The following is a 26,504-nucleotide window of genomic DNA, read 5'->3' on the forward strand; positions in this document are numbered from 1 at the left end:
ATTCAAGTCAAAATGTAGTCAAACATTTATACCGATGTTTTTAATGAAATGCCCAGATGCCTTTTCCATATATTTTAGCTCATGTTGCTAGTTATGCTATACTGACTGTACATCGATCCTCTTTTCTATAAGCAACCCATTTCCCACAAATTCCCTTGCAGTAGGTTACATCTGCCAGCAGTAATGCCATTGCATAATGATGCATTTACAGTGGAGAACATACAGTACAGCACAGACTTTTGGATGGCTAACTGTATTATTAACACTGAAGTGGACAGTGGTAGTCAGTGAATCAAAGAAATTCAAAACTATTCAAAACAGCTGACTAATACATTGGATTGGTAACAACTTTGGAGTCATATCAAATTCAACTTTATTGTTAATGCCTGCATACTATGTTGTGTGATAACGAAATACTTTATTTGTTCATTCATTTATTTGTGTACTAATGAAGTATTATAATGTAGTGATCTATGGCAAGATCTTTTAAACACACAGTAATGCTGTTTTAATACTACAGGAATAATCATACTGAAATTGTATTTGCAATGTAAGGTTAAATAACCTGCTGTATGCACATGCAATGTATAGTTTATACTGATTTGGATTGTAGAATATTTTGGATGAAACATTACAGGTCCACTTAAAAGTCACTTCTGTGGTTCCTGACTTAAAATGTGAGTTATCATGTTCACACATTTAGATGGGATAGGCCTGAATCTATGAGAACCCTAAAACTGGACTGGTGTTCCCCTTGAAGTGACAACGCTGAACAGAGATTATATAAATGAGTACATGCGTCATGGAGCAGCTCCATATTTAGAAATGACCATGGATGAATTATATCTCTGTTCCAGGAGGTAAACAGGACGTGTTTAGTGCAAAGTTACCTGCGTTGACCAGACTGTGATTCAATCAACTGAAAAAGCATTTCTCCACTCTGCTTTGATTGCTGAATTTCAGCCCCTAAATTAAATCAAACTGCCTTGTTATATAATTTAATGTACTGAACCATAGACAGCTGGGCTGTGTTGTAAACTGTTATAGCCATGTTTCATGTGACACCTTGACCAGAGCCATTTCCTGTACTGTATGTCCAACATATTTCCTATATGTCGTACGTATCATTTCCTGTATGTCCTACTATTTCCTCTACCTTCTACTTATGACAACGTGAGTTCATGTTGGTTCAGTGTATTATTTTAGGCTGAATCATTGTTATTGTTGAATTCCCATCTGAATTATTATAATTTTGATTTTATAGTGATAATTCTTGTGAAAATAGAGCTACAGTATCATGTCTAGACAAACCATTAACTCAAAGGTCATGAATATGTAACGTCCGGGAATCAAATCCGGGTCTCCCTCGTGGAAAGCCAACATCTTAATAACTAGTAGGGGCGATATTAGGCTTTTGGTCATCAGGCTGAGGCTATGAGCCACTACCGCTACATATAATATACACCAACAATTTGCTGAGAGCTGAATTAGTTTGAGCTTGACAACTTGAACCTTAAGCATCAGAACATGATACCTCCCACAAGTTTTATATCTTCATCCTGTTTGCTCTCAGAAGTAAGTGAAGAACGGTGGCGAAAACAAGAAAATTGGATTGCTGGAAACTTCACATGGCTCCAATCAGACACTTTGGAAAACAGGAAGTACTGAAGTACTGTGATGGATGGAAATTGAACGTTTGTGAAAGAAGAGAGTGGAATGAACTGACAAGAGATTCTTTGTGGTGATTTTGAATCTGCCCTGATTTGAATTCATATAGTGTCTGGAGTTACGTTTTTTAATTATACATTTGGTCTTCAAAGGGGCTTAACGGCTTGTTTGAACAGGAATTTGTGATAGGAAGTTGTTTACTACTTGTTCGTGTTTTCAAATGATGATATAACTGTGGCACTCAAAGAAAAAACTTTTTATTTATTTATTTAAATGTCGGCATTTCTATGAGGCAGACGCTACATAATGGCGAAGTGGTCAAGACATAAACCTCTGTCTGTATGATGGCCTATGACTGACCTCACGGGCCCCACCCCCACCCCCGTCCATTTCTAAAGGACTAGCCAGCCTGAAGCATATGGCCTGAACCTCTGAAGAGAGGGCAGCAGCAGAGAGGCGGAGATGAGGCTCTTTGCCTCCTGGTTAACTAGACATGTGATTAGCTTTGCTGTTGGCTACTTAGCTGCCCTGCAGTCACTCTGTCAGTCTCTCAGGGGAATAGTGCCCAGGAGCTGGACTGCCAGAAGCCATGTCAAGGTAAGTTAATAAACTGACCTCTAGACTATGTTGGAAGGTTATGTCAACCGTATATAAATTATATACAGTATGCTCAAGTCTGAAAGCCTTGGCTTTGATTGATTGAATATTTTATGATTAAGAAGGACATAAGTACAACTGCTACAGCTACTGTACTGTCAGTTGTGTTCAAAGAGCTCCAGCTTGTGTTGTTTGCGCAATTTCAGCTGTGAGAAGCACCCACTTCTCATGTGAATGACAGTATATGGACTTAGGAGACTTTGGTATAAATCTACTGTATACCTGTATAGTTTCAGGTCTATTACGTATGTGTTGTTAGGCTTTGGTGGCTCTCTGAAACGTCAGGAGTTTGAGTCTGTAGTTTGCTAAATAAAATGGAGATATGATGAAGTTCTGTTGAACATAGAGCATGGTAGACAATCAATGACAATCTTTTTCCAAGATAAGGTCATTTTTAGATAGATTCCCTTTTGAAATAAGGACATGGGCTATTTAAAGCAATTGCACATACCTCAGTTGTCCCGTACCAGAATGAGATGACAAACAGTACACACCCTCTGTGCAAATACTTAATGAGACCAATGTGCGCCTGGCAATGCACTTCCCTCCTTGGGTGTGTGAACTTGGGAACACTGCTTGCAATAATATTACATTGTTGGATGAATACAATATGTTTGACTATACAGTACCATGTTGATGTGTAGCCAAATTGGCGTTAGCTGCCAGTTGCAGAAATAAAAATGAGACTACTGCATCGTTAGACCGTTATATGTTCACTATGCGATCATTGAAGTGTGTGTGTGTGTGTGTGTGTGTGTGTGTGTGTGTGTGTGTGTGTGTGTGTGTGTGCGCGTGCGTGTGCGTGCGTGCGTGCGTGCGTGCGTGCGTGCGTGCGTGCGTGCGTGCGTGCGTGCGTGCGTGCGGTGGCGAGGAGTTTGTGTTTGTCTGTCTACATGGGTAGCAGTGACCTCATCATCTTCTCCTCCTAAATAGATGTTTTGTCCTGATGGTTAAATGTCCCAGACTGCAGACTGTCATAACTCAGTTGCAGACACTTGAAACTTGTCGCTGTCTGATGAGGAGGCACACGATATTCGGATTATTTTTGGGCAGTTTTGCTTGATTTTAGGGATGGACAATATAGAAATGTAAGCGAAATTTGATGATTGCATGATCAAATCAGTCGATACTGATATTGCAATACGAGTTTCCAGTAGGGTTTACTTGACACCTGTTATACAATAACTGTGAGTCTGGGTGCTGATGCAGACTTATTGTGTAGAGACACAGGCAAGCAAAGCTAAAATAATATTTAGCTTTAACATTTTTGCTTGATGAGCAAAATAAGGACACTAGATTGGAAGTGATTCATCTTGCCATATAGTGAGTAAGAGCATGCAGATAGAGATGCAGAAAAGTCTGTCTGTCGGTGAATAAAACACACATTGTCTGGTAAACACTGTACCACTAGATAATGTTCTGTTCTCTTTCATCATCTGACATAATAAAGTCATGTATGTCATTAAGGTAAATAAAGTTTTAGTGCTGCTGGAATTAATTCCTTGGATGTCATGGTAACCCTGAACAACCTTAAACCTTCCTAGTTGTTAAACAAACATTCAGGATGTTTGTTTAACAAGCAGGTTAATGCTTGCTGCCTTTATCACATAATGGGACCATTACCTGTCTAGTGGTGGGTGGATGCTGCTGAGAGGCACTGCCTGATGTGGGGGGGGGGGGGGGGGGGGGGGATAATGCCTGATGGTATGCCTTACTGTGTGAACGACAGAATGGGAAGGAAGGAAGGATGGTCTTACTGTATCCTATATTAAAATTGGATAATGGGAGGGTGCCGGTGGACCTCTGACATCACTCTGACTCAGATATAACCATAAACAAACCTGATACGCCCATATACAGGCATGTCACTATGACTCAGACATAACTATAAACAAAACCGATAGGCCCCTATATAGGCATGTCACTATGACTCAGACATAACCATAAACAAACCCGATATGCCCATATATAGGCATATATGGAGATGTGCATATATAGGACCGATCGACTTCACTCGAGGGAGTGCGGTGCCTGCTGTCGTTCAATATATGGGCATACTGATGACATCAGGGATCTCCATATATGGGCATAAAAGGGACACAGGTAGACAGACAGATACAGATACCTCCATATATGGACATACAATGGACACAGGTAGACAGACAGATACAGAGATCTCCCTACATGGGCGCAAAAGGGACACAGACAGATGGGTACAATAGATACTGACACTATGACCCAGACATATCGATTGGATCAGCGGTGCATTGTAGATGTGACTGTCGCACCGCAGTGTATCTGCATACTGTAGGTTGAGCGCTTCTTGCCTTTCCTGACTTTGCCCTGGGTTGGCTCACACAGAGTAAGCTTGCTTGAAGCTAGTTCCGTGAGCCGGCTGACGCAGTGCCCTGCCAGCCTCATCTTTCTCTTTCTGACTTTGTCTGTGACCCATGGTACAGTAGTTCCCCGTAGAGGACCACATTTCTGATGTGGTCCGTCCATGTGACTCCTAGTGCCATTCGTAGCATTCTTGTGTAGACTCCATCCAGGGCCCTTTCCTGTTGTGCTGTGAGGGTCCATGTCTCAGCCCCATACAGCAGTACTGACTCCACTATAGCTACAAACAGCCGCCTCGCTGGAAACCAGGCGAATCTGCCATTGCATCCCTGGCACCGCTCAGTTGTGATTGGATTTCACTCCCTCTGAAGTTGTGAGGGACCAATCAGGGCCCAGTATGCAAATATCACCAGAGGCATTTTTTGTATCCGCCTCTTTGGAAATGCACGTTCCATACAGAGATTCCAGACTAATATCTACGCAGTGATATTAGTCTGGCCATGCCAGGCAAGTGCCCTCCGGACCTTCAGGTCCTGTTCTGTAAATAGTGTGCAATCCTGACCATGTTCTTCAGGTCACCAGTCAACTCCTGTACCTCTGTACATGATAGTTTTATAAAACATTTGATATGGGAACATTACTTTTTAAATGTCAGTTTAAAGTTAATCAGTTAACCCCTCTATATGTAAATTTGACTGGGTTTGGCTCTGTACTTGGTCTACTACTTCTTTGCCCCTCTACACTAAATCTCTTCACCAAAAATAGCTGATCTACAAGCTTACAACATTGTCTGCTTGTAGATCTGCAATTTTTGGCAATATTCACACCAGGAAAGGGCAGTGTTCAAGTGGTCAACATGTTACCTAATGTAAATGACCATCATCATCACAATGATTTGGGTCACAAAGTAGTGATAAAAAAAAAGAAATACAGTTTTTTTCTCTCTCTGTAACTGTAGCCCAGCAGCAGGCCGTGTAGCAGGTTCTGGTCCTCCTGATCTCATGATGATGCGTGACAGCGTGGCTAAGAAGTTGGACCTGTCCAAGCTCACAGACGAGGAGGTCCAACATGTCTGGGATGTCGTGCAGCGAGACTTTGACTTGAGGAAGAAAGAGGAAGACAGACTTGGGTAAGATGAATCCAAAACACTCATCGTTTGATATTTATTTTACATAAAGATCTGTCTGTCAGAAAATATATATTCTAATGCCTAATGTATGCATCGTCATACGACAGTATCACACGCCAAAAATAGAAGATCTATGAGCTCACAACGCATCTCATCCACAACAAGTTTATAGATCGGACATTTCGTTTATAAATTAGGCTTTATGCTGACTATTATTCCGTAAGCTTTACTGTTATTTTGACCCAAGGTAAAACGGAACGGAACACATTTTTAAAATTGAATTGTTACGTCATGACAACAGCTCCTGTTGGAAAACATAAAAGTCTTCAAACCCTTTCTCAAACAAGATGATAATAGGTTGGATCCAACTGGAAAGTAGCTGGGATAAATCTTTAGGTTTGCATTGGGAGTCTGGGAGAGTCGAGAGTGCAATGCTGTGTATCTCTGCGTGTTCATCTGTCATATCAAGAACAGTTTTTAATCCAATTTAGATTAGTCTTGGCAGATGACTAGGGGATAGGGCTTTTGGCTTGTTTTTATAATGAGTCAAGCATCAAGATCACAGCACAAGGTCACAGTTTAGACCTATGGGGTCATCATCCTATAATTCTAAAAAGATCTGTGCCTCCCCAAAATCTCTTCTACAAGTGGACCATGGCGCATATATCACCCGACGGGTATGGTCTAGTATTAATAATGACCCTAACACAGCATTTGGCAAATGTGTAGCATCTACATTATCTGAGTGCATTTTTTGTTTATTGGGTATTATATAAGTATTATACAATAATACTGTATGACTGCTTGATGACAGAATCAGAATTGGACAGTTGTGTAAAGTAACTAAGTACATGTACTCAAGTACAATTTTAAAGTATTTTTACTTTACTGGAGTACTTCCAATTTTCAATACTTTTACTTCTACTCCATTACATCTCAGATCCAAATATTGTACTTTTACTCCACTACATTTATTCGAAAACTTGAGTTACTTTGCAGATTTTGATTATTATTACAAAACATACATTAACCACTTTATATACTTTGGCTATTTGAAAATGCCCCATAGCTTGTAGATCTGCTATTTTCTAAAGATTTCTATACATTTTGAAAACTTGTGAAATGGGACATTCTGCGTAATGAGTCCTTTTGCTTTTGGTACTTTAAGTATATTTTCATGCCAATACTTTTGTACTTTTACTCAAGCATATTTTGAATTCCGGACTTGTACTTAAAGTGTCCTGTAATGGAGTATTTCTACATTGTGGTATTGATACTATTACTTAAGTTTTTTTTTTTTTTTTTTTTTTACTTTTCCCACCTCTGCTAGTGGTTAACCCACAGACAAACACTCAAAGAAACAGAACAACTGTGAAATGTTCATAGTTGAGCTGCTAAATGTCATACTTGAATGTCATTTTGCATCATCTAGAAAGCCTTATGCAGGGAGATGAAAACTTCTTCACCAAATTGCACCATAAAGTATGTCAGTATATCCATAGATGTCCTATATAAAATGTTGTGCCTTTGGTGTGTGATGTGATGATGATACCGTATATTGTACTGAGTCATTCCAGACATACTGTACATAGACAGTAAAATCATGTGTTAACTGAGTGTACAAATGTATTTGTTACTTTTCAGTGCTTTTTTACAGTCTCAGTCAGATAAATACATTAACGCTGAGGATTTGACTGCGTACTGTGTCACTGAGACATGCAGTTTACAAGTAATTAGTAAAGTTAAGTTTTACATACTGGTTCAGTGAACCATAAGAACTCAGCCTATTCTGAGTCTGACCACTCGCTCACATTAAACGGTGATACAGGAATCACATGAGCCTTGGAAGCTGTGCGTGTAATGCCACATAATTGGTTCAGTCCCAGGAATCTGCTGGGTTTTTTCCCTTTTTCCCCTTTCACAATAATCTGTTTCACTTTTTCAGCATATTGATACTGTACAGTCTAGATGCTGTGTGCTGTATGTTGACCCAATTATCTTTATTCATGGTGAATTATGGTGGGAACTAGGGTAAAAGAAAGAAAGTCATAATTTGTCAGCAGAATATTTACTTCATAATGAAGAGAAAGAAATAGGACCTCAGTCTCTTGTAGAGATTTAATCACCAAGACTAAAGGTGCGTTCATGCAGGGTTCATCTTCTGAGTAGAATTAAGGTGCACAGCCAATTCCATGACAATTTATCTAGAAAGAAGTCTCTGATTTTTTGTTTGGGACCAGTGTTGGACTAACCAACCGAACGACCAACCAACCAACCAACCAACCAACCAATCGACATGATCATCCTTAAAGCCCTGCACCGCAAGTGGGGCAAAAAATATAAATATATAAATAAATATGTGCTCTAAAATTGAACTACTTTTTTAATCAACTACATTACTTGAGCTCTTTCTATAAAGTCCTAACCGAACATGTATCCATGGTTTGTACAGTATGTTTTGCTGATGTTTTTATTATATTGAACAGACTTCTGCTGTTCTACCTGGTAAATAATTGCATTCAGGTGTACTATGACCGACAGCTCATGATTAGAAATAGAGTGGAAACCTGCAGTGCTTTCGGTTCCCATGATAGAGTTGAGAACAACTGTATAACTCAACCTGCAACCCAGTTTATTTGAACAACCCTCTTGTTGAAAGTGTGTCAGTTGATTTCATCTGTGAGAAAATGTGCATGCACTCCGAGGCACATGATTGGACCATACCAGACCGCTGTAACAAACCAACAGCAGATGACTCAGACAGCCAACCGCACGTGTCACCCATGGGAGACACGTTCTCCCATGGGAGACAGAGTCTGTTGGAGTGGAAGAGATGGACAGATGAGGGAGGGAATTTCCTTCTTTGTATCTCGTTTGGTTGTGTTTACAGTACAAGCCAGAAATCCTGGTGTAATTATAGATTCATATCTACATTTAAATTGCTACATCAAGTCAATATCAATATCAACCTATAGTATTACCATCTTAAGCAAGAATCAGAGGATTAATGGCCAAACAAGACTTAGAAAAAGGTATCCATTCCTAGCAGGTTAGACTATTTGGGAGAACCAGCTGTGGAAAGGGAAGGGTTGTAGCTTAATTTATGTGGTATGCACTCCTAACAGGTGAGCCACTGGGGCGCCCATTACTGATTACATTTGCACTTCATGGCCTGGCCCCTAATTACATTTTGAGTTATTAACCCTTTATGAGCCTGTGTACAGCATGAGCTCCAGGCAGGAACTTGCTGGTGGTTCCAGAGTCGAAGCTGAAGAGAAAGTGTGACCGTGACTCCTTGACTTTGGAACAACCTGCTTGATCAATCATTATTTTCTTTTAAATCCCATCTTAAAGCTTACGTTAAGGCCTTTCCATATTTCTTTTTAAATGGTATTGTTTAATGTTTTGATAAGTGCTTCATACATGCACACAACTTAAAAGTTGTAATCAGGTACTGTGACAGCCAGGAATGTTTTAATAAAACTATCAAGATGATAATTAACGGTTTGTGATCAGAACAAATGCAGTAGCCTCTCTCTCTTTCTCCCATTTCTCTCATTTTGTTTTCTCTCTCCCTCCCTCTTGCTCTCTCTCTCCCTTGAGACTAGGAAAGCACAGACGAACAAATTAAAATCTTGCGGATAAGTGGAGAACAGCACATCTTATGAGTTCAATGAAAAGTGGATAGGAGAAACATAAAGAGAGAGACAGAGAGACATGTCGTTAGAGAGGAGAGACAGAGAGACGAATGTGGCTAGAGAGAATACACAGAAAGAAAGGCAGAGACAGATGTAGCTGGATAGGAGAGACAGAGAGTCAGATGTGACTGGAGATGAGAGACTGAACGAGAGACAGAGAGACAGATGTATTGCTGGAGAGGAGAGACAGATGTGGCAGGAGAAGAGAGACAGAGAGACAGATGTGGCTGGAGAGGAGAGACAGCTACAGATCGTGACAACTTCAGCCATTCTAGGCCTTTGTTCCAGGTCAAAGTTCTTATCCAGCTGTTTGTGTTCTGTTTCAGAGGAGGACCATTGTTTGTTGCTTGGCCAGTGTCGCTGTTGTCTTTGACCAAGGCCTCTGGAATCTATAAATAGATCATGTAGACTTTTAACTCATGTGGTTTTATGTTTAAAAACTGTCACGCCTTGATGCTGTCAAGCCACAGATATGTTGGATGGTAGGAGACAAAACAACTTATTTTGAAAATGATTTGGGACATAGTTTTCCTCTCCTAACCTCAGTAGAATAACTCTGTGGGATCATGTTCCTGTGCATCATTTCCAATCAGCAACTTTTACCTTGGCACACGGTGCGATGTCAGTCCAACATGAACACAGGAGGAACAGTAAAGCACATGGACACAGGACTCAGCTTACAGTGTAACATGAAACTTAAATGCTTGCATGCTTACATTTAGATATTAGACTATGTGGGAAATTACTCAAAGATGACATCTTGTACTTTGATTACTCATAGCTCCAGGGTGTCTTGGGTTCTCTTGGCCTCTCTACTAGGTGATGCAATTGTTTGAAGTCATATTCATTTACTTTGTAGTTGAGGTTCTTAACCACTTGAACCAATAGTGTCCCTAATCTGGACACCGAAGAGATTTTGTGGACGGAAAAGGAGGGGACCAAGTATTGACCCTTGGGGGATCCCGGTAATGCCTATAGAATATAAGGATATTCTTATGTGAGTTGAGTGACGTACAATATGTGTCCAACATGTACCTGTGTGCAGTAGTCATTTCTGTTGTCTGGCCTTTTGAAAAACATCATTAATGTTGAGTTTTGAAGTGATCTGGACCGCTCTACATCTATTGGGAAAATGTGTTTCAGACATTCAGACCACAAACCCTGCTTTCACTTATTTGCTTGGATCATGATCCACAAGTGTCTGTACTCTTTATATCAGTCCCTCATGTTCTGCCTACATTCCCTCAGGGTGAAACACTACCCGCTATGATTTCAGAGGTCATTATTCAGCCTCAAAATCACACAACAATTATAACTGTAAACATTCGTAACTAATGTGTTTTTAAAAGCACAGCGAGTCTTACCAAGTACAGTATGATTCAGCAAAGTAAATCAAGAGTTGGAGATGTGTACAGTATGTGTTTTTTATTATTACAGTATGTGATTAAGAGAGACTTGGAGGAGGTTGTGTTAGACCTGACAGTGTGAGAGCTGTTTGTTTGGAGAGTCTCTCTGACTGTTATTTATGACAGGATGATGGCGTTACCTTTACAAATTATTGTTTATATGAGCTGCGCTACACATTACCGAATAGCTTTGGAGTCACTGAACGTGAATGAGAGTTTTAGTAAGAAAACATGGTCTCCTCCAAAGGCAACACACAGCAATAAGATGGCCTGGTTGAAAAAGCATAGAGTAAGATACCGGATATCAGATATCTGTCTGTGCTAGGCATCTATTCAAGTCATATTAGTTAATTGCTTCCTACACATGAGGATAAACCTGCTTTATGTAAATGTCTCTCTAAAAACGGCCAAAGATTTAACCAAGCAGCCTTAACTTAACCTCAACTGTGCTTAATGTTACAGAACTGTGGGCCTCTGGAAGCCATTATCTTTATTATATGGTTTTCGGTTTTATAAGTCTCTCTCTCTCTCTCTCTCTCTCTCTCTCTCTCTCTCTCTCTCTCTCTCTCTCTCTTTCTCTCTCTCTCTCTCTCTATCTCTATCTCTATCTCTCACTCGCATCTTGCTCTGTCTGTGTGCCTCTCTCTGTACAGTATGTCTCCCCTTCTGTGCGTGCGTGCGTGCCTGCGTGCGTGCGTGCCTGCGTGCGTGTGTGCGTGCCTGCCTGTGTGTGCGTGCGTGCGTGCCTGCCTGCGTGCGTGTCTATAAGATCATTGGAGTCTATGCTGTGAAATGGTCAGATATTTGCTTGAAATCCATATAATACAAATCCTTATGCGAGTAAAGGAGTTGAATGAGTAAGAGAGATTGCAGAGTTAAAAGAAAAGAAAGACTTGAGTAAGGAGATGAATGTGAGAGACATAGGAGTAAAGAGGTGAATCCAGAATGCAGTGATTGAGGTGTGTGTGTGTGTGTGTGTGTGCGTGCGTGCGTGCGTACGTGCGTGCGTGCGTGCGTGCGTGCGTGCGTGCGTGCGTGCGTGCGTGCGTGCGTGCGTGCGAGTTCATTCAGAGCAGATCTCCATGTATGGGAGCAGACAGCAGCAGTCTGGGTGAACGTCTGGCTCCTGCAGGATTCTTCAGCTAAACACCACAATTCCTGCTCTTAATCACATTATGAAGAGGATCTGACTGCTGCAGTATCCTGCAACCAAAATGTTCCTCTTGCAAGACTATGGTTATGGCATTTCTACCATATTGGATAATATGTGCAAGACATACAGTATGTCATTTTGTTGTACAGTAAAGGTTTAAATAAAGGATACATTGTGTACAGTAGAGTGAGACAAATTCAAACACAAGATGTTGCACAGTAACTGAGAGTGTTAATGTAACCAAATGGACTCACAATGTTCCATTTGGTTACATTTGTATGTGAGAATGTACAAGCATTTGTCACTTGTACAAGTGGACCAATTAACCCTAAGAATTTTTTTGTGAAGATTTTATGAGTGCACAATGTGGCTCTATAGGACGTTGAAACGCCAACAGAAATAATTCTGTTAAATTAGCTGAATTCCTCATCTGATCCATGGTGAGACTGAGCCATTTCAGCTGTTGTTTGCTGCCTTAGTTTGTGGTCTTGTTGCTCAGTAACTAGAATTAACGTTTGGAGTTAATTACTAGCTCTCCATTTGACCATAACATCTGTGAAACATCTGTGAACAGAGGAGGACAATTCACAATAATAACACATCGCTCTGACCGGCTCCCCAGGATCTCTAAATAGGTGCTGATTTGGTCATCATAATGTGTGTATTGGTTTGTCTTACTGTAATACCCATGCCCCTTCCCAGCCTACATTATACAGTGTATATACTGTAGTTCTTTCCCAGTTTGAAATTGCTGAGTCATTTTCCCTCCAGCAATCTCACAGCACAAATTGTTTCAAATTGCTGAGTCATACTTTAAGTGCTATATTTGGGATTCCGTCTGAAGTCATTCCTTTGATTATGAACACGGGTGCCTGCCATGAGGCTGACCGTCAGCACATACTGCACTTGAACCATCCTAACTATTAGGAGCCGTGGACAGCCAGCTTCAGCTCTAGGGCCACTTCTTTTTTCCATTTCCTGAAAACCAAACGGTTTTGGACATACAAGGTTTCCACCCAGCAGCGATGATACACTCAAGTCATTGCCATTTGCTATTTCAGAGCCTGGCAGATTTATACTGTACATCTAAATCTCACTGCTGATATCCAGCAGCTGCCGAATCCTTCTACGTAAGAGAGAGGAGGATGCTTACTAAGTCTCCCTTTTATCCCGTAGAGCTGGGCATGATTGGAGAAGCATGACCTGAAGAGACTTTGATAAACAATGACAGTCCTCTCATTCTGAACAGGCCTCTAGTCAAACTCGTTTTTTTGGGGGCTTGTTATTGCAAACATCTCTTTTGCTGCTGTCAGCATTTTGCAGCACAGACCGACTGAGGCTTTCACTGTTCAGAGTCTCAACTTGAGCTTTTTCTAAACCCCGTCTCAAACGTTTTATCCAACCAAAATGGAAATGACTCAAAAGTCATAATGTCATTTGTGAAATTCTATAAGCGTACGTAGCTGCCAAGAGTTTTGGTGCCACACGGCACTGAGGGTCTGGAAAGAGTTCTTGGCTTGGCGTTTTAAAAGCATGTCAACTACAGTTTGAGTGTGGTTGAATCTGTGCTGGTTGTATCATACAGGGTTATTATTTGCTGATTATGGTGTTCAACTATCCATTGAGGAGTTCAGTCTTGGTCCTTGTCACACCAAAAGAAAGGACCCTTTCCATCTCAAGATCCTTGGAAGAAAGACTAGGTTAGGGGATTAGGGGACGAGCAACATCTAGTGAAAGAATCCTGCTGGCTGCTTTATGTTTTATATGCAATAAAAACCCTTGCATTTGAGTTTCCATATGAAAGTAGAACACCAGCATGTTTGACTGATTCTCTGTCAGGGTTTTGTGCCATGTCTGTAAGAACCTGGAAGAAATCTTTCTGCATATAAACAGAACACCTCAGGGAGGAGTAAGAACAAGGTTGAAATTTCCATTAAGTGGATATAGTGTATTGCAACAACTCACAACAAATCACACAGTATGGCTACAACTGTTACAACTGTACACGTGTGACTTCTTCTCATAAAGCGTTCAGTCACTCAGGATTTCACCATTACAATTGCCATATTATGTGTATACATAGCCTATAGTTTCTCAGCAGTGAGCTGTGTGTTTTAACAAAATGCCCATGTCCCTTGTTGGTAAATGCTCCATTGAATTGTCAGGGTACAAAAGGCCTACGAAAAATCATTTTATGATCCTCATATTTGGTGATGAAATCATTCTGATTCAGATTGTTGTGTGTGTGTGTGATTCATTATAAACTGTGAGTTATTTTTCACTTTTATTATGAGCCATGTTCTGGGACAGAGATGGTTGCCATAGCAACATGATATGAAGACAACAGAAAACAACACGTTTAATGTTTAATAACATCAAACATCACAATAACATCAAACATCACAATACGTCACATAATGTGATTACACATACATTATTGTCATTTACTGTATATTAAAACATGTCAGAGCACTGCAGGCAGACCATTATGCATGTAATGGTGGGCTTTGCTTTGTGTGTAGACTCGTCGCGATCCGTGCCATGTTCTCTCTTCCTGTTGTGTTTTCTTGTTGTGTTCCTTGTAAGTCACCTGTGTCTCTTGTTCCTTGTATTCCTTGTATTTTGAATCTCTAGTTCCTAGTATTTGATACTCCAGGTATTTCCCTCATGTAACTTACCCAGTGCATTTCCCTTGTGTTTGCTTTGGGTGGGTTCCAGCCAGGTACCTAGTGAGTCCTTTTTTGTGATAAAATCGCCTCTGCCTGTCTGTCCTGCAATTTGGGTCCTACCTTCTCCTGTCTCGCACCGTGACAAGTCTAAGTATGACGTGAAGTAGACAACTAGTATATTATTTAACTGGATGACATACAGAGAGCTGGCTCAGTTACAGTTTCCATATAAATGTTTAAGGTAAATACACTGAAAATGTAATGTGTTGTAAATGACAGCCAGCTGAGTGGTCTCTCCTCCTCGTCGTTTACAGTTTATCTGAACTGCCATGGTCTGGTAACCCCACCTGCATGCATTAAAACAAACTTTATTAAAACAAATGAATGATACATTATAAAATATATATATACTTTATAAAGCATTATAAAACAAACATAATTTGCGTATAGCCAGGGAGCTGATTTTGTACAAGTGGTCCATTGGTTTTCTTAAATTAAGTGGCAGCAAAGGATACAATTAAATTAATCCACTTTGGGATAACACATTTTCAATAAAAATCATGAATTAAAATAACTTTTTATAAATGGGGTCTGGTAAAACATACCGTACTGTAGCAAACATGCAGTTAAAGTGATTAAAGAGGCTTAGTACACATGAACTTCTTCCACATGTTGCATAAGGAGTGAGAACAATCATCATCCATCAATAGACACATTAATCCCATGTTCTTACCAATCTTTTTTTCAGGCATAGCTTTGATGTTTTCACATATTTTTCAAATTTCAAATTGTATATAAAACATTCAGTATGAATTATGATGCTCCTTACAGATTGGAGAGGAGCATTAACATTACAATATAAAATGAAATTCTCCAGGGCATATAGCCACAATGATGGCATTTGCCTTTGGTCTTTTCATATCAGTTTTGTATTCCCTGGAGAGGGAGAGGGAGGCCTTTTGTTGCCTGGGGTCCAGTTTTGCAGCTTATACAGATAATGTTCCCACTTCCCAGATGTGAAAACAAAATGACTACAGGCATGGAGAGTCTTTGTTCTTTTGAATTTCTTTTGTTGTTGGTACATTGTGGTGTTCCGTACAGGCTCTAACTGTGAAGTAGTCAGAGCCTGTACTGCCTCTATAAACATTATGGATTATTATGGATATAGCCGGACTGCCGATATTGGCTTGGGGTAATTTAGAAATTGTTCTATTTGTGTTTTTAATCTATCTATGTTTATTTATAATTATATCATTCCCAGTGAAGTTTACAGTTTCAGTCAGTGCACTGAAACATTTTATTTATTATTCAACTGTAAAATATTCTGCTTCACACACATTTTTGTGTGTGCGCGCGTGCGCGTGTGTGTGTGTGTGTGTGTGTGTGTGTGTGTGTGTGTGTGTGTGTGTGTGTGTGTGTGTGTGTGTGTGTGTGTGTGTGTGTGTGTGTGTGTGTGTGTGTGTGTGTGTGTGCGCACGCGTGCATGTGTGTATTTATTTAGTATACTGTAAGTCAATTATGTATACTGTGTACATGTACAAGTGAGTGAGTGAGCTGAACGTTTACTTTGTACAATGGGTCCACTCCAGAACAGGACCTGTGCAAACGTAACTCAACAAAAATGACAAAAGATCTTTAACTCAAATCATTATTTGAATGTGACCTCCAATGGGAGTCTTTCTACTGTACTGTATGTCAAATCATCCTCCAACTGTTCCATGCCTTTTTTCTCTCCCTCCATGTTTTTATTCAGGGACCTGAAGACCCAGATTGAGAAGGAAGACACGAAGAGAGAGTTGTTGGGCAAGCAGAGCAGTCTCGCAGAGTCACACTGTATCCGCTGTCTGCAGCCCTTCAAGTTCCTGGTCAACAGCAAACGCCAGTGTCTGGACTGCAACTTGTACACCTGCAAGTCCTGCAGCCGCTACAACAAGAAGGAATTAGGTTGGGTGTGTGACCCCTGTCGCATGGCAAGGTAAGACAAACCACTTTCAGGTGCCTCTAGTTATGGAGGCACACAGCTAAACTCATTTACTGGTCTATGTCAGCTGCATGTGTGTTATGACTGATGGGTAATATAAGATTTAAAGTTGTAATGATTGTTTCAATTGTCTTTTGGATGGGTGTCGAAGGCTCCCATTCACTGCAATGTGACACTCTGACAGATCTGCTATTGACTTGCATAGTTGAATCTGATGCATGTAATCTACAATACACTGTCTGTCTGTCTGATCATCATCCAGCCCTAGAGAATGTGGCTCTGGCTGCACGCAAAAGCAGATGTTCAGGAAAAATTGTTCAACGGCTGTTTGTGTTCCCAGTATGAGCAGTTGTCTAACATTTTAGGCATTTTAGCTGACTTCTTCTTACACATACAGATCATAATGTACTCAAGTACATACTGTATAGTGTACTGTACTGTAAGTGTTTCATTTATTACTCAAAGATGTTGACAAGACATCTATTTGGCAATAAAGATCAAACCTGTGACATCTAAGTTACAGTTCGTCTGCCACTCTGTATCACTACACCTTTTGATCACCTCTCCTCTCTACAGGGTCCTGAAGATCGGCACATTGGAGTGGTACCACGAGAATGTGCGTGCACGTTTCAAACGCTTCGGCAGTGCTAAGGTTATGCGATCGCTCTTCAAGAGGCTGAATGGAGAACACAGTACCTCCCAGCGTGACGGTGGGAAGACCAAAACTACTAATACTACTACTTCTTCTTCTTCTTCTTCTTCTTCTTCTTCTTTACTTTGTCTTCTTCTTCTTCATATATTATTTGATATTATTATTTGCATCTATGTGTTGTTGTGTTTAGAGCGTAAATGTTTATCCTTTAGTGGTTATGGTGTAAAATGTGCTATGAAGAGAAGCTTGAGTCCAAACCAGAAGGCTGCTGGTCTGAAACCCTGAACTAATTGGTTAAGTCTGTGTGGGATGTGACAAAACACTTTCCTGTTTAGTCAACTAAAACATTCCCTTGGCTCTTGGTCTTAATGGAACTGTATGAATTTGACGCGGTCTCAGCCAATGTCCTCTAGTGACATTTGCTAGAATTTTAGGTTTACAGATCAAGGTCAGAATGTGAAGCTGCAGAGGCCAGCTCTTTCAAACTTCCATCTGTTCCTCTCATTCCACTGCTAGCCCAGAGGAGACACCACCGGTCAGAAGGGAGCAACAGCCTGCCAGCCCCACAGTGGACTCAGATCTGCTGGAAATCTGTTGGAGCTTTTCCTCATATCCTCAAATCCCCAGTAAATGAAAAGCTTCATGGAGAAGCAGTATTGTTATGTAGTGTAGTGTACCCTAACTGCTTGGCAGTGACTTATACGCACTATCAATCAAGTTGTAACATCTTGACATTATAGCTGATTCACTGACAATATTTTGATAAGAATTATGCATCATCAGTGTGTGAAATTTGTATGAACATTCAAGTCCTGACCAGGCTGCAGGACCAGGCTGCAGCAGGGCTACATAACATGTATTGTTATTCTAGCAACATAATATATAATCGCAATAAATAAAACTGAGAAATAATATAAATAATTAAAACATTCCAAGTTCATATATGGAGCACAAAGACATTATACAGATGCTGCAGATATGCAGGGTTAAACTTAGAGCATTATGCGTCACAGTCTCAGTGACTTCTCAAAAGTGAAGTATTCACTTTTTTTTCAGACAGTAAGCCCACCGCAGCACGTTGCCAAATCTAACAGAGGGATTTTAATCTCCTCCATCTTCTCTGATTTTCCGGCTCTGGCCTCCCCCAGCTGTGTACACTGAGCACTTTGAGAGAACAGTCCACGTCTCGACTCTGAATGTCATCCGTCTTCTATCCTCAAGTGACCGGCAGTATACTCAGGAACTCATGTGTCGAGATGAACACCGTCATTAACTGAGTTATTATTGATGCTGTGATGAAAAGCTCTATTTGTGTTTGTTGCGTGTGTTTGAAGTCTAACGTGGTGACGATGGACTATCAGGATGTATCAAAGTCTCGTTAGCATCATCTCCTCTCCCTGTCTCATGAGCTCAAACACAAGTGATAACATATTTCTAAACCCCTGGCTGAAAACCTTCAGGTGGAAGCCTCATATGTCCAAAACTGTTACTTTTCAAAAATAGCTTTACAGTGTAACTGTTGTGTTACACTGTAGCATGACAAAGTAGGACATTCATTTATGAAAAGACATAAAAAGTTAAAATATGGACATAAGAGGTTTCTGCCTGACAACGACGATATACAGTATATCAGTAACTATGCAGCTTCAGCATAACACAGCGGGTTGCCAAGTGAGGTCACATACATCATGAGATCAATGAGTTTATAAGAGGCTCCTGGTACCGTTTACACTGAGTCACCCAGGAGGATTGTGGGAAGGGACGCAGAGTGAGACGGGTGGTTTGCTTGGGCCCGCGGGGCCATGTGATCATCCAATCACATGTCTCTAATTCTCTGCTATGGAGATAGAGGGGGGAGAGACAGAGAGAGAGAGAGAGAGAGAGAGAGAGAGAGAGAGAGACTGATAAGGCAGAAGGACAGGGAGAAAATGAGAGAGGGAGGGGGGAGGAGCGAGAGTGGAAAAAAGTGAGAGAGTGCAGAGGTTCATTTGTAAACCTCACATGTGATACATCTGTATATGATATTATGTAGTATGTGGTTCAAATGTGTTGAATAGATGTATGTGAGACATACTTGTGACATCCTCATAAATACACGTTAACAGAGATACAGTGTGCTCAGGTTCAAAACAGTCAACGACAGATCACAACACACACATGGCTGGACTGGGACAAAAATTAGGCCTTGGACACACACACACACACACACACGCACACACACACACACACACACACACACACACACACACACACACACACACACAGCGGCGGACTGGCCATTTGGCGTACCGGGCAAATGCCCGGTGGGCCACTGGGCCCAAAAAAAAAAAAAAAAAAAATGTTAAAAAAAAAAAAAAATTGCTCCCGTTTTAGGATTATTACGCTAATTTCCGGGTCGCGCGGCCCAATTATTAGTTACGTTAATGTTTGGGCTGGGATGCTTTCCAGCAGGGGCCTCAGTGCGGCTGCAGAGTTCATGTGCAGGGCTGGACTGAAGCAGTGAAACGCCTCCCCCCCCGTTGACAAAACAGGGGGGTGGGGGGGCGGGGGGGGGGGGGGGGGGGGGGGGGCGGGGGGGGCCGGTTCGGACCAAAATGCCAGGGCTGAATTTTGGTCCCAGTCCGGCCCTGCACACATAGCCTTCTATAGGATGTGACTGTGCGCCACTGAGCCCTCAGAGTATTGAGGGTGTCATTGGTCTCATGATGTCTCCTCTGTGTTTTACAGAACCCAATGAATATGATACACAGAGCATCCCAGAGACCAGAGGTAGGCTCACAACCATCTCTACTCCACTGTTCATTCAACTCCAAAAGTCCATTTGGTTCCATTTGTAAACTCATATGCTGCGTTCACACTGGCAACCACAAAAGATTCAAAGATACAAAGCGACGCAGTGTATGTCGCTTCTGATCAACACGCTGTTGTTGCATAGCTGCTACAAAATCTACAAAGCTACAATCCAAGTTGAGCTGGCTTCAACTGCAGCTACAAAGCCACAAAACGACCAAGCATTGTTTTACCATTTCCACTCACCTTCTCTCTTTACACAATTCCTGCTTGTAATGGGGTAAAACTAATTATTCTCATCAGCAAATTCCCTGTTCTTTTTAACCCCTTGCTTTATATTTTCCTTAACCCATTAAAACCGGGAAAGCATCTGTGTCGTTTTAGATTTTTGTGTTCACTTTGTGCCGTGCTGCGAGCTTGTACATTTGCTATTTTTGAACAATATAATTCTCGCCCGTCGGACGAGTGCTTGACGTCAATGAGCGTGTTGATCAATGCTTCAACAGCGACTCAGCGACAGACATGCTGCGCCTGCATCGCTTTGTAGCTGCCAGTGTGAACACAGCATTAGACTTAAATTAACCCTCAGGATTTTACTCCTCAGTGTTAATATTACAGTGTTAATGTAAAAATACGGGTCCATTTGTGTCTATTTTTACACTTGCAGAGTTCAATTCACAGTATTTTACAGTGTACTGTCATGTAAGTCCTAGGTCAAACAGTATGTGTAAATATGTTTCGTGATCCCACGGTCAATCAATCAATCAATCAATCAATCCTGCAAATTCATTGCAACTCTGGATCAAACCCCTGGAATGTTAACTGGCGTTCATTTATTTTCCTGTGTATGTTGCAACATTCTGCGTCTCTTTGTATACAATATCCCCTCCCGCACCCAGCTGGTGCCAATAGGATGTAAAAGAAAACCCATTAAATTGTTTCTCAACACTTTCCCCCCCTAACTCTGCTTCATATTATGTATCTCTATGTAGATAATACTAAGATGCCTTTGTTATTAACATAGTATACTACAGCATTTGAGACAGATCAAATATTATATTGTACTCTGTGTGCACTGATTATATTACTATTACTATTCCACTGAGACTCTGAGATCATTTTTATCTTTGTTTTTAGAAGATCTTGGAGTCACATTAGTCTCAAATGTTTATTATGATGCTGGTTTGATTACGATGACTTATGATCCATGATTATTGGAGTTAGTTGTCCCCATTACTGAAGCCTTTCATTAATGAGAACATTAAACCTCTAGAATGTTTGTAGCTCTGGTGGGTACGGAGGTTTTGGACCCTGCCAGGAGGCTGTGGCTAGGCTGGCATTAGCTTGGCATGCTTAGCCGGGGCCTGGAGGCATGCCACGCGGGGGAGGGGTAGTAAAAGAAGGCTAGGGAAGTTTTAGTCACTGAGTCAGTGAGATTTGCTATTCGTCAGCATTTGCTTGTGTGTGTGTGTGTGTGTGTGTGTGTGTGTGTGTGTGTGTGTGTGTGTGTGTGTGTGTGTGTGTGTGTGTGTGTGTGTGTGTGTGTGTGTGTGTGTGTGTGTGTGTGTGTGTGTGTGTGTGGATTGATTGATTGATTGATTGATACTTTATTGTCATATTGCTCTGAAATGGGTTGTGCATCATTAGTAGAGCCAGAGTGTTGTGTAGTGAACGATACATACAGTTAACATAATCATCATAATCACTTAATACACAATGAGGCCCTTCAACATGCATTTGGTGTACAAAAGAGTGCTTTAGTCTAACCTTATTAAATCGTGGAACCTTGTATCTCCTGTTTAATGGTAAGAATGTAGCCGTCTGAGTGTGTGTTATTAGACACTCAACAGACCAGAATACCAGCTGTTCACATCCATGAATGTCCTGCAACCCAGTCTTGGGTCACAGCCCAACCGCTGAGAAACACGGTTCTGTTATCCCTCAGATTTCAACCCTACGACTCTTCTGAAACGCTGTTCCTTAGGTTTTTCTGTCTCTGATCTCTCTCTCTTTCTCTCCCTCTCTCTCTTTGTCTCTCTTTCTCTCTCTTATCTGTCGTTCTCACTTCCAGTCGTCCTTTGCTCGCCCTCCCATCCTGTGTGTCTCCTTAACTCAATAAAGTGGATCAGAATGTAGTGGAGAAATGAGGCTGGCTCATAAACACGGCCATAAAAGTGGACTGACAAACACACTGTGTTTCTGTTCCCTATCTCTTGTGGTATGTGTAGCCATGCCAGATAGAAATATAAAACATTTGATTTGATGCTTCTTGTTATGGAAGCTATTCTGTAAGCAAGCGCCTAAAATACCCGTAAGCAGAGGCTGTGCTGCTCCTTACACCCAACAGGACCAACGTGGATTGAACCCACTGACACTGCCTTTGTTAGCGCCCCATGCACACACTAGTGGGACTATATTTGTACAAAATATATATATTAATAGTGACAGAATTGCCAGAATGTTATATTCACTGAAGGAGGTGCTAGAGGAAAGGCCATGGGGTCACCTAAATCAGTAGGGTTAATTAATAATAATAATAATAATAATTATTATTATATGTCTTTTTCTTTTTTTTATGTCTTTCCCATTAACAGCAGCATGTTTGTTTTCTTCCTCAGTGGATGGATATGAGGACCCAAACTACAGCAGCATGGATGCCACAGATGGACAACACTACAAAGGGGTACTGCACTGCACACCCTAAAGAATGTTTGAGATTTTTTTGTCACTATGTGACATTAACTTTGTCGATCAACGCAAAAACCTTGCAATACTTTGCTGTCTGAGCCTACAGTACCCAGAATTCACTGCAGGCTTGGTTCTCGAATAGTTCTTGAGGGCATTGCGCCTAGTGGCCCCTAGTGGCAGAGGGGAGAATAGCTGTAGTTTTTGATGTTTGCGTGCACTACCACACTGTGGTAGTTGTCATCACAGGTCCAACATACGCAGACATGAACTGGAACCGTGAAATTCAGAGGTGAAAAGAGATATTACAGAAACGACCCCGGCAGTCAAGTATTACTGACATGCCAAAAACATACAATTGCTTTTAACCCATTGAGACCGGAGGCGGATTCTAAAAACGGCTTCTTAATCCTGACCTAAGTTTTCTGAAAAACTTCAAATATTTATTCCAAAATTACCAAAATATTACATTGCTATATACTGTACATAGCAACAACAACCGCAAAATGGGTTCCCGTCTTGAAAGGTATAGTTACAAATAGGAGTTGCTGCCCTAAATGGGTTAAAATGCCTTACCATTCTACCAGTAATGCTATTCTACCAATATGCCAATGATTGACTACTCCATGGAATCTAGCAGCTACAGTACATAGCTGCATACAATGAGAGACAACTTACTGTACATGTAATGTTTTCAGCTCGCTGAAGAAGGAATGCATGATTGTGCATGTTTGTTGTCTCCCAATTCAGCAGGGCTGGCAGCCTGGCACGGATGCACAGCCCAACATTCCGCCCTTATTTTGCTGCAGTAATCTGATTGTAGGTCAGCCTAATCATCATACACAGCACTTCATGCTTTTCACCCCTGATTAACGCTGAGTATGGGTCTTCTCGGATCCACTCGGATTTTACACATAATGATAAACAGACCCGGGACCCAAGGTAATAGAATCTGAACCGACCTGGACCGAATTGACCATAATAAAAAACTGACCTTGTGTCTCGGGTGTTGTTTGGTATTTTTGGGTGGACCCATGAAGACCTCTACTGTGTGGATAATTGATGGTCCTTTCAATTGGCTGCCGCCTGCCTCTGTGATACAGATGGAGGCAGCACAATGTATTGATCATGTATTGATCTTTACACCTGGCGATAAATACTTAGAGATAAAGATGAAAAACTGTGAACTTAAGCCCTATACTGTAGCCTACTTCATCATATGACAAATAGCGAAATTTGCAGATCTACAATCTCCCAATGCATCACAATGTCATTATGAGCTTGTAGATTTTTCTATTTTTTTAAGTTACATTTACTGGCATTTTTTTTAAATTTGGGCGGGTAATTTTCTGGATTTGACACAATATATTGATTTTAGAATAATTTATTAGGTTAGAAGTTTCCACTTCCATAGCCACGTAAACGGAGGCAGAGCAGCAGTCTGTCTGCTATCAAGAATTAACAGAATGCACGGACTGATGCCAAGAAGGGAATGAAAGCTGTTGACAGTGTCCTCATCCTGAACAGTGTGTAGTGAACCTCAGAGATCTAGTGAGTGTGATTGGTTGTCATGGTGCCCAGATCTCTAAGCCAAGCATGTACTGTAGTGCATGTGATGCGTTCACATGAGCATTCTTTCCTGTTAGCTTTCAACATTGAGTGGACAAAGAGAATTACATACATAACCTGAGTTGGATTTGCTGGGGGGGGGTGGGTGCATCTGCTTTTGATATCACCCCTATCATTCTTTTTTATGGCCAGTGGGGATATATTTGCATGCTTCTGGTCGGACTGATTTAAATACATGCATCTCCTTTTGGGAAATGTAGACATGACATATTTTTTTAAATGTATCTTATATAAAGTGAGTGAGTATATAGTGCTTAAATGGTTAAGAAAATGCCCGCTCCCTCTCAAATTGGACCCTGCACAATCGTTCTCCGATCCCAGCAGTCTTTGTTTACTGAGCAAACGTTTATGGAGAATTCTGTTAGTATTTTCTAAGTGCCTAAAGTCTTTAGATCTAAGACATTCCATGTACACACATCTACAGAACAAGAAGCAGATTTACAGCCCGACAGGAGAACTGTAGCAGCTCTGGACCTCTTCATGGATAATTCATGCTGATACACACATGGAAACATTGTAAACATTACCTGGTTGTGTCACCAGCAGTAAAACTACTTATATCAATTAAGAAATCATATATCAAGAGGAAATCATAACTAATGGGTGGCTTTTAGTTGAATTGTCTTATCTTCCCTGCAGGTAAAACTTTATATTATTTAACTTATTGCTATAAAATGTACAAACGGTCCCCTGTGGTCAGCACTTACAATTAGATTTATGTTCATATTTCTCATTTATTTGACTGTGATGTGTACTACTGTACCACATAAATTGTGTGTGTGTGTGTGTGTGTGTGTGTGTGTGTGTGTGTGTGTGTGTGTGTGTCTGTGTCTGTGTGTGTGTGTGTGTGTGTGTGTGTGTGTGTGTGTGTGTGTGTGTGTGTGTGTGTGTGTGTGTGTGTGTGTGTGTGTGTGCGTGCGTGCGTGCGTGCGTGCGCGCGCGTGCGTGCGTGCGTGAGTGAGTGAGTGAGAGAGAAAACAGTGCAAACATACTTGGCCACTAACTACACACTATCATGAGTGTTTAAATCTGAGTATAAAACACGTAATTGGTTAAATTTATATTTATATTCATATTTATATATAGGATTGTTCTGCGTTTCTTTGATTCACCCCTGTAATTGTGATTCACGTCTCAGCAGGTCAAAGATCAATCTCTGTTCTGGTATCAGGCTCAGGCCGACTTTCGTCAACAGTTGGAATGACTCCACACACAGCTGGTCAGGGTTAAGGTTAGGCTTGGCGGACACGCACCCCATCCCAGTGCATCCTGGGTAAATACCAGGTTGTCATACATCACAACACATGAAAGCATCTGAGCAGGAGCTGAATGAGACTCTGGTTATGGTCACGAGCTTTTTAAAGAGCCAAGAACGGTCCACTGGAATTCGTCATAAAAGTTGGACTACTATTGTTTACACCACAGACTGCAACGTTGTACTGTATGTTTATATTCAGTCAATGTCATGTCTGTTGAAGGGGGATAATATAGTGTGGACTTCTGAGTTCTGCTGTGTTCCAAAGACTTTCCCTTTGTGTCGCTTTGTGACTTTGAAAACTTTTACATTGGTGGATTTACAGGAAAGAATTCCACTAGAAAGAAAAAAAAGTGTTGCTGCACACTCATCGTTCCGACACTAATTTATTTAGAAAAGGCCTACGTTAAAGCCGCCCATGCTGCCTTCATCAGGGTTAAGACAGAAAGGATTACCAGGAAGCCATAAATTGGGCTACCTTCATCCACTTTTATAGTTCCACTTAGACACAGTGCCCTCTAGTGTTTATAATACAGTAGTGCAGCAGTCACTAACACTGGTCAAAGACAGTCTGGAAACCCAGAGCATGCTTAATAACCTACTTCCTGGTCATAGGTTGGTTGGTGGGGAAAACATTAAGGAGACCAGAGACTGATTTCAATGTCTTGTTATCAACAGGAGATCCATCAGACACAACAAACTCATAACACGTAATATGTATTGTTCTTCTATCATGGATTACCTACATTCAATATAATTCTGGTCATTTTGACGTGAAATTCAAAGTATCTGTTA

At 41.0% G+C, this 26,504-nt stretch overlaps 1 protein-coding gene across 4 annotated transcripts in view; it reads left to right on the plus strand.

The window, feature by feature from the left end:
* The first annotated feature begins 2,130 nt into the window (after window positions 1–2,130).
* mlphb (melanophilin b) overlaps window positions 2,131–26,504 on the plus strand; it is a 38,285-nt gene continuing 13,911 nt past the window's right edge. Inside the window, exons 1-6 of one of the 4 annotated variants that reach the window (XM_084085245.1) lie at window positions 2,131–2,265; window positions 5,621–5,791; window positions 16,471–16,692; window positions 17,275–17,408; window positions 20,078–20,119; window positions 22,759–22,823. In XM_084085245.1, coding sequence (XP_083941371.1) covers window positions 2,258–2,265; window positions 5,621–5,791; window positions 16,471–16,692; window positions 17,275–17,408; window positions 20,078–20,119; window positions 22,759–22,823 — 642 coding nt within the window. In that variant the 5' untranslated portion in view covers window positions 2,131–2,257. The remainder of the gene's footprint in view (window positions 2,266–5,620; window positions 5,792–16,470; window positions 16,693–17,274; window positions 17,409–20,077; window positions 20,120–22,758; window positions 22,824–26,504) is intronic. The other 3 variants (XM_084085244.1, XM_084085246.1, XM_084085247.1) reach the window with 3 other exon arrangements.

This window comes from Gymnoscopelus microlampas, assembly GCF_963454915.1.
Source record: "Gymnoscopelus microlampas genome assembly, chromosome: 17".
NCBI classification, from domain to species: Eukaryota; Metazoa; Chordata; class Actinopteri; order Myctophiformes; family Myctophidae; genus Gymnoscopelus; species Gymnoscopelus microlampas.